The sequence below is a fragment of the Thunnus thynnus genome, chromosome 8 (assembly GCF_963924715.1).
Source record: "Thunnus thynnus chromosome 8, fThuThy2.1, whole genome shotgun sequence".
NCBI lineage: Eukaryota > Metazoa > Chordata > Actinopteri > Scombriformes > Scombridae > Thunnus > Thunnus thynnus.
Window position 1 is genome coordinate 30,318,466 of NC_089524.1, and position 11,477 is coordinate 30,329,942.

General features: G+C 40.0%; 1 protein-coding gene across 4 annotated transcripts in view; it reads left to right on the forward strand.

Moving 5' to 3' along the window:
- Positions 1-9,837, forward strand: part of LOC137188305 (pre-B-cell leukemia transcription factor 1) — a 65,466-nt gene extending 55,629 nt beyond the window's left edge. For 2 of the 4 annotated variants that reach the window (XM_067597911.1, XM_067597913.1), the window contains 4 exons: positions 896-1,055; positions 2,703-2,815; positions 4,274-4,363; positions 6,675-9,837. In XM_067597911.1, coding sequence (XP_067454012.1) covers positions 896-1,055; positions 2,703-2,815; positions 4,274-4,363; positions 6,675-6,767 — 456 coding nt within the window. In that variant the 3' untranslated portion in view covers positions 6,768-9,837. The remainder of the gene's footprint in view (positions 1-895; positions 1,056-2,702; positions 2,816-4,273; positions 4,364-6,674) is intronic. The other 2 variants (XM_067597912.1, XM_067597914.1) reach the window with 2 other exon arrangements.
- Positions 9,838-11,477: the final 1,640 nt, after the last annotated feature.

Here is an 11,477-nt window from a genome sequence, read left to right on the forward strand (position 1 = left end):
AGAGAGGTTAATCACTTGTGAAAATAATAGTTAGTTTCATTCCTATCAGCCAGTAAATAGCAGGACCATCAGCTCTAGAAGATTAGCACTGCTGGCAGTTGCAGTGATGATTTATTATAAATCTTACAGTAACTAATTAAACATCTGAACATAGAGATGTTTGTGCCAGGGCTGCTGACAAGCAAAAACAGTAAAACATTTAGGCACCTTGTTTTTTTCCATCTTTGCATTCTAGCGCTCAAGTTGTTTCAATCCTGTGAGAATTGATAATAAGGAAAGCAATGACAACGCCAAGGTAAACAGCAGTTTGTGTGTTGAATCCATCATTTGGGAATGGATTGTTTTCTCAATTGGTTTCATTAATTTATACCAAATGATTTGAGGATGCATCTGGGCCTGATTGTGGAAGCTGCTCAGCGACTAAATGATTTGTAGAGTTTCCGTTTCTTGGTCATAACAAAGGAGAATGTTTACCTACTCTGTGTATTTGAAACTTTGCAGGATTGATTTGGTTTTCATTTTAATGTTGTTTATCATTAGCGCTGGGATTACCCCCCTGGCTTCATCTGGGAGTCCATTAGCAGTAATGGGTGTTAGCGGATGTTGACTGATTGGTGCGTGCGTGAGTTCTGATGATAGCTGCAGTCATGGTGACATAATGAGACTGTTATTGGCAATCATTCCATTCTGGCACTAATGTGGATTCACAGCAGCAGTCTAAGTAGCCCCTACCTCTGACAGAGGCTCTCTGCAGTGTTACACATGCCATTAAAGCCATGCAAGCTAAACACTACCCTGTTTCCTCTGAATGCTTGCCCTTAAATGTGGAGAGGCTCTGTTCAGTGTGTTGAGATTTCATGAGAAATAAACTACATTCTCTTGCTTGTCTGCATAGGTTTCCAACTGGTTTGGGAATAAAAGAATCAGATACAAGAAAAACATTGGTAAGTTCCAAGAAGAAGCCAACATGTACGCTGCGAGAACTGCCGTGAATGCGGCTAATGCATCCTCACATGGAAGCCAAGCAAATTCACCCTCAACTCCAAACTCTGCAGGTGAGACAGGAAGTCCCTGGCTCTGCTCAGCTATTAGACATGTAACTCCTCTCTGTGCATTACTACAATTCAGCAACTATTGCGCTATATCAAATTGAGGCTATTTCAATGCTGGTGCTTGTGATTTGTAAGGAATAAAAGAAGTAGGATTTTTAAAAAGGCAGCTCTTCTATAAGGAACATGCCAATCACCTGGTAATGCACCATTATTATATTGAGCAGGTTCACACTTCTTCTCCTTAACAAGTATAACAACCCCTTTAGAGCAAAGCTGTGTCAGAGATTAGCCAACCTGAGCCCCATGCCAAGTCTCCCTATGCTTACTGTCCCTTTGTCTTCTTCTCAATTAATCATATTCTTCATGTATGTTTATTTACTCTGTATTCATCATGTTGTGCTGCACTGACACTCAAAGGAAAAATCTGGTGATATTCTGTATTTTTCTTATCGTCAACAAATCACATAAAAAACAAAACCAACATGAATTTATTTAATAAATATTGACTGCCCAGCCAGAGCCGGATATATCCTCTGTGCCAAAGAGCTCCATTGTTGTCCAATAACTATCAAGAACACATCATCAAGTCAGTCCTACATAAATAGGCTACTCATTAGCTCATCAAGTCTGTACTAATAGTCACCCAAATATGCACTACTTTCTTCTCTCTGCAGTGCCCAACTGTATTACTGAAATTACTTAACCTTTTTAAAAATGAAAACATATTTACGACCCAAGATTTCCGTCTTTAGTATCAGGGTTACTAACAAGGCAGAGAGGGGATTAAGTACTAAAAGACAGACTGACATGTTGTATATTTTGGTCTTTTTATGAGATTTGTTAACAATGAAAATAAAAATATAGAATAATGCCAGCCTTATCTTTTAAAGCAACTGTCCAATATTTTGAGAAATTCATGTATTTGCAGTCTTACCAGGAGTCAGATCGTGAAACACTTTTAGCCTAGCATAGAACAAGTATGGGAAGCAGATGCAAACAAGCTTAGATCTATAAAAAGTGAAAAAACATACCCTTCAACCACCCCAAAGCTATCTTAAATGCTTCTTGTATACTTTTTTTTACCAAGTAGTCACAAAGTAAAGACAGTTTGTTTGAAAGTTTTGTTGGAAAATGTATTTTTTCTCATTTGACCCAGGCTAGGCTAGCAGTTTCCCCTGCTTCCAGTGCCAGTAATGAACTAGACTAAACACATCCTGAGCCCAAGTGTGGTCAATTCTTAGATTAAATTATATTGATAATTTGACTCTGGAAAAGATTACAAACAAGTGAATTTTTCATGATGTTGGACTGCTTTTTCAATCATTTTTTCTGCTTTTAGCTTTTGCCACAAATAATCTCTTTAGAGCACTAATATTGAACTAGCAAATAACTTGCCTCTTTATATATTTGATGGTAAAAACTTATACGTGACACATATACCTCTTATGTCAGGTTACAGCTGTAGTTCTTCTATCATCACTTGTCAGCTAGTTTCCTCTTGGCTCCGCTCCTCTAATCTAACAGAGCCTGTCTGGCTGCTAGCTAACCTCTGCATGGAGCTCCTCCAGGCTGCTCCCTGGATGGGCCGACTTGCTTGCCCTGCTTGCTCTCTGTCTCTCTGTGATTCGACTGCTCCCTCTCTCCTTTCAGGTTCTGGTGGCTCTTTTAACATGTCAAACTCCGGGGACTTGTTCATGAGCGTGCAGTCTCTCAATGGGGACTCGTACCAGGGGGCTCAGGTGGGAGCCAACGTGCAGTCACAGGTAGGGCCCCAGGCAGTGCAGAAGAGATTATACAGTGGCAGACCCACCTCACTTACCAATAGGCCATTCCTGTGGCAGATATTTTGACAGGTCACAGTAGGACAAGCACAGGTGTATATAAGAAAATTAATGATGGCTGAATTCCATATAGCTGCTTCAGTTTCAGGGTCATGGTATTTTGCATTACTGTCACACTGTCATGACCGTCGGGGACACTTGAATTGAACGGAGCTATCATTAATGTCATTAGTAACACCTGAGTTCTTCCTACTACGATAAAACAAAATGCTGTGAAAACGCCTATAGACCTTCTCCATTGCAGACATTTGACTTGTCATACACAGGTGTAGCTAATAACATTAATTAGACTAATGCAGCATTCACGCTCACGTCAGACCGTAATTACGAGCAGCTGAGTGAGCTGACTGATCATGTCACCACCGTCACTGACAGTCACTGACAGTTACGTTTACATTTTGTCATTTGGCAGACTATCAGTTACATCAAAATTAAATCTGATGTTGACTCTAATTAAGTTGATTCAGCTAATTAAAAAGGAGCTAAACAAGGGTTCTGGCTTCACTTTTAACAAACCGCCATAAATGTCTTGCACTAATTTAGCTAATTCAGGCTATTTTCTGGGACTAGCAAGGCTAGCAATTGGGATAACCATTTAATGCATGAATGCTCCCAAGTCAAAACAGGAAGTTTCCCTGTTTTTCCGTCTTTCCAGTGTTACGTGAATGTAGCATTAGTCATATTTTCTTGATTTCAGCTTTGACATGATGTTTTTGCCAGATGAATATGACTGTTTTTCTTTTCTATCCTGTCAATGTGTCCATTGTACATTTCATTTTGCTTTTTATCTTGCCAAGGTAATTCTTGCTGTGAAAGCACTTTTGACTGTTTGTTTTTCCCACATGAAACCGATTCATTCAACTTTAATTCCAACACATATGTTTCAGTTGAGTCTTTGTCTTTTCTATGTCCATGTATGTGGGATATGTGTGTGTGTGTGTGTGTGTGTGTGTGTGGGGGGGGGGGGGGGGGGGGGGGGGGGTTATACTACATATAACAGTCATCATTAATGTTATTAGTCACACCTGTGCTTTTCCTGCTGTGGCAAGTCAGAATGTGTGCTGTGAACAATGTTTATTCAGACTTGTACTGGGCCAATACCGAGCTTCTTTATTGTTGGCTCTCACAGATTCTCAAGGACAGAGTATTTGTCATGATGTGTTTACCATGAAAATAGTTTTAGCTCTACTAGCGGAAAGCAAAAGTTTTTATCCCAAATTTCCTTTTGTTTTTTTTTTGATTGGACCTTGTTGTCTCCAAGGATATACTTGTAGCAGTGTACTCTTGTCTCCCTTGTTGTACTGTCATCCCTTTCTCTTTTCTCTTGTGCTTCTCTTGTGTTGACTCTGACCTTGCTTTGTTTGTTTCTGAATGTTTCAGGTGGATACCCTTCGCCATGTTATCAGTCAGACAGGCGGGTACAGTGAAGGACTCACAGCCAACCAGATGTACAGTCCGCAGGGCATCAATGTAAGCATTCTTTTTTTTTTACTTTCTTCCCCTACCAATTATTTTAAAGCCATAGGGCTCAGAATGCCACTTAGTAGGACTTGTCTCCGCTCCATGGTCACCTAGTTGATTGCTTCTGTATTGCTCGCGCCATGGGCAGCGCGCTGCCCGGTGTACGCAGGCATGGGGCTGGCCACACACATGCAGAGCCGCCGTCTGAGCCTGTCATGTTCCATCAGGTCCAGCGTAGCACCTGCAGCCACACATGGTCAGCCGTGAGCGAACTGCACAAACAGGTGAGGTGACACCTCCTGCACTGGACTTCAAATCCCTCTGACCACCTGACCTGCGATTAGCAGCCCTGGGGCCAGAAGCTCCCGTTAAAGCCTCCCAGGAGACAGTGCTGCTGTCCCACTAAAAATAATACCTCACGCCGCTGGAAACAACTGCTCATGTGCCGTAGGGGTGCGTTCCCCTCATGTTTGTCTTATTTTGCAGCAGAGTTCGGGTATAGAAGTGGGGGCTGTGGTGGGGGGGTTGGGGGTTTGCTAGCTGGCGGCTGCGAACAGTAGGGAAATTCACAGCGACAAGCCGTGTCGTAAAGGGGAAAATCGATAAGACAGACACAAGGAGAGCAGAGTGTGGACTTGGGACAGCAATCCAAGCGCATTGCTCAGATCATGTTCCTGCCACACTAATGGCCTTGACAGCGAGCCGCGCTGAGAGGACGAGGACAGTCACAGCCGCGGCTGGGTTCCTCCGCTGTCGTCGTCGTGCCTCAGTGGCCATATGATAATCAGATGAAAGGTCCCCCGTATAAAAACATGTATGTGTATTCAAATAGGCTTCCTGGCTGCTCCGAGCGCATCCCAAAGCCAGCTGTGCTAACCCTGAGAGGCCGCTAACGTATGCAGGCCCTGTTCTTTCTCAGTCCTTTGACCTCACAGATACGGTTCTCCTTGGACGCCTGCTTGCTCTACCACATCTTACACTGCCACAATATGCTGTGTTATTCACTTTTATACCCTGTAAAGAAGCCCTGCAATGCATAATGTAAGAGCGGGATATCTGTCTGCCAAGCTGTTTTCCTGTGATTTATGTAGCTAAGGCTAGTAAGTTAGCGAGTTTGGCCCCTTTTTTATATAATGTACTCTGTAGTTTTGTTTTCTGTAATATTTTTGCAAGTACCTATATTTGTTGTCAAAGCTGTTGATCTTATATATTTTTCACCAGTGTAGAATATGTTACATCAGGGTCTCTCAAACTTTTCTGGCATGTCTTCCCATTTTAGGTTCCAAAATTTGGAGCATAAATGAGCTCCAAAGGGACATAAATTATTTTTTAAATCAAAAACATACCAAAATAAAATGCAACTCCATACAAGGTTTCAACACCAAAAGGCAGAAATTCTGTGCTACATATTTGTTAATTCAATATATTAACACCCCTGTATCCAGAACAACAGTTTTACAGACATCTGAAGACAGATGTTATGAATGAAGAGTGGAACAAATGATGAGAGAGTTAAAGGAAACATTCCATCTTAAAAAAAAAACAGACTGAATAATGACTGAGGAGATACATAATGCATGCTGTGAATGATTACAGCTGTAATTACAATTCTGAAACAGGCAGAGCGTCACCAAAGTCAGACATTCTACAATCTGGCCCCTCCACTTTTGATTACACACTACCCTCTGCCGCCTTAAATAACAGGCTTTGAAATGAAAGGCTGTCGAGGACCATTTCCAGTTTTTCTGATGGCTTTAAATTTACTATTAATATCCTAAATGCTCTTTAACAGGCCTGTCTCTGCCACTGGAAAAGACCTCCATAGCTCTTATTGTATGTTAATTCTAGCTGTCAGCGTCATAATTAGTGCACATGACATTGATTGTACTTGTTTTGTTACAGAGGCCTTTTCATACAATCTACATATTATTCATATTATTTAAATGACAGTGACAGGCATTTATTACAAGGCAAAATCTTGATTTTTCTTCTGCATTTTCTTTATATGAATTTGAGTATGCAGTGTATGAGGGCTAGAGACTATAATTCACTCTATTTCTGCTTGGTTGAAAACATGATTATATATATTTTTATGTCAGTCCTATTGTGAAATGTTAGCTGTAATTTGGGCCAGGTTGATTTTACCCCAATCCATGAGGCAATTTAGCTTAAGGCTGTGTAACTGAAAGTATCCCAGCATTCCCTGCTGCATTCATACACTACCTTGCCCTCAGGACTTCCATTCGTTGTTTGTTTTACCCAGCTGCGTTGTAAGTAACTAACTCCCCCTCCTGTTTCTGTCTGTTTTATATTCTCTCAGGCAAACGGTGGCTGGCAGGATGCTCCGACCCCCTCATCAGTGACTTCACCCACAGAAGGACCCGGAAGCGTTCACTCTGACACATCCAACTGATCCTCCCCTACCCCCTCCGTCCTCTCTGCTCTCCAACTTCCTCCAACGCTGCACCCTCATATCTCCAAAAACTTAACCCTTTTGACCCCATCAGGACTTGATGTGACGTACTGTACAGTATGGAGTCACACTGGGGGACACACAGTTGGGGTCTGGGATGACGTCATCACCATTACAGACAAAAAATATTTCACTCTGGACCACCGCGGCACCGTTAGCAGCCTACGTAGGGGACTCATATTCACACTTCACAGTTTGTACAGTTTCCACTTGATGTCCATGTTGCCTCTTTGTATTTCTCTTACATCATATATACCACAGTAGGCACACAGTTAGCAGCATATTGCCCCACGTCTTGTAAATTGAAAAGCTTTCACACTACCTCTATTCGAAATAACAACAGAGCAAACAACATTTCAAATGCTTCGGTTTTACAAATTTTTATAATTATATGAATTTTACTGTACACCACCCCTGTCATTTACAGTATGCCTGTCTTTATTACTGTGCTCACAGATTTTTCTTTTTGTTTATCTATAGTGCCAAAGTTCAGCCCTGGAGGTGAATTTTGATAACATTTTTATGTCGTGTCCTTACATTTTTCATGCCATACTTCGTGAGGTATTATTATGTTAGTCCAGTCTTGTTAATCAGTTAATATCCAGTATCCAGCCTCAATTTATATAGTTTGTACTCAGAACTTCTACAACAGACAGTGACATATAAGGCATTTTATATTTTATTGCCAGAGTAGTATGTTTTCTGCTCATATGCAGTAGAATAATGCAGAGAATTTACCATTTTTTAAGTGAGCAATTGACAAATTGAGTGTAACATACAAAGGGATGAGGTTAGATCATTTTTCTCTTCTCAAGGTAATGTTGGTTGCATCCACAATATTCAAAGAAGGCTGAAAAATTGACCTGAAACACTAAATCAATGACAACATTAGCGGCAATTATGGCACGTCGATATGTATTAAAGCACAATAACACCTAATGATTGAAGTCAAAGGGTAACATTTGTAAATGTCGAAGAGAAAACCATACAGAGGAAATGTAAGATTTAACTATAGTAGTCATATATGGAAGAAAGAGTGTACATACAGTACATTGTCAGTCGTCGTCAGCGTGTATCAGTGAGATCAATATAGCCAAATACTGCTGGTAACCAAATCCAAAACAAAAAATTGCAATCCTGATTTCAAGGCACCACTTTGTTGGGATTTAACACATCGCATGTCTTTTCTCTGAATTCACATTCACTTCTCTTGTATGGAATTATATTCGTGTCACAATCCTGAGAGATGAGACATTGTGAGCTTAGAACAGATTTTTGTTTGCTCAAATTTAATTATTCTTTGTGCAGTAATAATTTCACAACAATATATAATTTATGCAGGTGCGTCTTAAATTGTCCCATCACCTGCTCAGAATTGAGGCACTTATATAACTCCATATGCATTCAATGCTGAAAAAACATGAGGTTACTTATCCCGTAACCCCTGTTCTCTGATAACATGAGTGAGGATGTTTGAAAAACATCGACAGTGTTCATATTTTCAGTATCCAAGGGTCCCTTCACTTTTTATTTTGTTTTAAAATGACACCGCGAACACAACATACATCTACTACAAACCAATCCAAAATGTGAAACTAGATTTGTGATCTTTGTTGTATGTACAGTATATTATGTGGTCTAACATGTATACATGATTACAATAGTCCTCACGAGATATCAGCATTTACATACTTTGATACCAAAAAAATGGCAGAATTTTTATCCTCTACATTGGGATCAGCTTTATCAACCTTTTTGTTTTTCCTCTTTTCGTAGGATTTTATTATCTACGGTACTAGTGAGCATCTCACAGAGCTCTAGTACTCTGTATTCAAAGCCAAAAAAAATGCAGTTGGAATACAGTCGTGTTTATATGAATCAAAATGGAAACAAATACCCTGATGGCACACAAATCCAGATGATGTTTGGATATATTTTTATGCCTCCATTTTGTGAATAATTCATCTTTTTTTGTTTTCATTCAATATTATTTTGCTTCGCTACAGGACTATGTTTCTTTTTTTTTATGCTACCATTATATGTGAATTAGCCCAAGAATGCTCTATATACAGTATGTAGATATGCACCTTTACTTCTTTTGCATCTTTCAATTTGGCCAGTAGCCATTTTAACGCAGCCTGATGGAGTTCAAAATGGATTTATGGTGAAATCCTTCATATTTTATACTATTACCAACCGACACAAGCCTGCCTCCAAGATGGCTACTGTCCAAGTGAAGGTGACGTGAAAAGTTAGTGTTAACATTGCCCTCTGGCATTGTCTTTAGCTTAACTTAACCCTTAAAAAACAAGAGAACAGAATCCAACCCCGAGATCCCAACAAATAACAAAATAGTTCATCACAGCCTGGAAACCACTGGTGTTTTTGAACAGTTGTCAGTGTGTTTGTATTTATCACACATGTATGGAATTATGGATGTTTGGAGCCACAATGTGGAGGTCAACCCCGGTGTGATTACACCAGACAAACTCATCTGGATCATTCAGAACGGCTCCTCCTCGTCTCACCTGCTCAGTATTGCAGTCGAGGGGCCGAGCGCCATTGAAGTGATACACAGAACCTGCCTCAGTCGTGTCTTCTGAAGTCATTGGAGTGAATTGACAGCACCGGCCATGCAAGGCAAACACAAGGATTGTTTTTGCACCCCTCAAAAAGAAAGGCTTAACTCTACTTTTCACATTGCCTGTCAAATATTATCGAAGCTTCATGTAATGATGCTTTTAGTTTTTGAATATAAAAGGAAAAGAGACATGAAAAGAAAATGAACAATTTGTAAAACATAAAATGTTTTATTTGTTGCATGTCTTTTTGTTCTTCAATAAAATAACGTACTGCAGTGTTTTGAATGTTAACTTCTTTTTTATAAGGATTTCAGAGTGAAATCGTGGAGCCTTTTTCTTGACAGGTTTTAACTTTTAAGATCTCTGCGTATGTAAAAAGGTATCAAATGGAAAACTATTGTCTTTTTAATTACAATTCAAAACCTGTTTTCTGTGGAGAAAAATAGCTGAAAGGTGTAGGTTTTATGGTCTCTTAATTTGTACTGGCAATGCGTATCCCAAATAAATAGTTTCTTTTGTTGCATAAATTGCAGTTTTGTCGTTTTTCATGTGCTGTTTGTACATTTTTCAAATTTCAAATTTATTGCTGAATTTCAGCACAAACTTGTTTGCGGTTTCTCCTCTAGACTTTTGTAACAGGGTCAGGGTCAGGAGTCACTGTAGGACACAAGTTTACACGTTGTAAACTTGTCAGTCCAACACCTCTGGATAACATTGCACGTCTCACTTCCAACTATGCTGCGGCACGCAGGCATTTTATCACCACTAACATAGCGCCGGAGCTCGGCCGAGCTGCTGAGGGTGTGAAGGGGACATTTTCACAGTTTTCGAAGTGAGTGAAGGCTGTGTGCTCCCGGCAGACAGCCGCCTCCTCCCCTCTGCACACCCTTCCCCACACCCAGCGCTCCCTCCGAGGCATGGTTAATGTGCATTCCCTGAAAGAGGCGGAATCCACACTTATCTCTCTCCTCCAGATAAACCAGACAGGATGTCTGATTCTGCTCCTCCAATTCATACGTCCTTGGAAAAAAATTTGAAAAGAGGAGGGACGTGGTTGAAACATTAACTTGTGGATTAGCAAGAGGTTCCCAGGAGCATCCAAAATCAGAGAGCGTGACAGAGACTGTGGGAGTGACATATGCAAACATGATCAAGTGTAATTACATGGAGGAGCCTCCTTGTTTCTATCAAAGGGTTTCTTTTAGCCACTGTTTGAGGAATGAAAGGCAAGAAGTGCTGGACGTGCATAATTTATTCATATGCTCCCACAAACTAAAAGGCATTGTGAGGCTGATTTAGTCATTACATGGTGAAAAGGTGTAAATCCCATTCTGAGTAAAATCAGTGTACATTCCTTTGAATTTCTGATTCCTAAACAAATAGGCTAGATAACATGCTACACCGTGACAAATGCAATGTTGGTTTTTAAGAGGAGAACACTGATCATTATCCATTTTACATGGTGAAAAAAATGCTAATCCAATCAGGAGCAGAATCAGGACTTACTGAGGTCTCTTATCCATTAACAAATACCTTGGCAGAAAGAAAGATAAATAAAATGTATCCCAAGGAAAGCAGAATCTTTCCTGTCTTTCCTGATATTTTGTTATAACTCGTTAAATCTAAAATTCTAAATACTGACTTGTATTCATTGAATCAGTTCCCAGGTGTTAATATTTTTTATTTAAAAGTGAAGGCCTTTCCCAGAAAGAACTGATTTGCAAAAGACGGATGAAAAGTTTCATAGACGTCTAGCTTTAATAAAGCTGTTGTGATTTAAAGCATTTCTATAACCATGTTTCAACATAGATGGTGATAAGCCATCACCTAGGTGTACATGTGCGACATTTTGGAGACATTTTGATATGTCACAGTCGGAAAAGCACAGGTGTAAATAATATAATGATGATGGTTGAATTCCATTTAGCTGCTTCAGTTTCAGGGTCGCTGGATGCTGGATCACTGTCACACTGTAATTAATTACTGGGACACTTGAATAGAACAGAGCCATTGTTAATGTTGTTAGTAACACCTGTGCTTTTCATATATGACAAGTCTAAATTTCTGC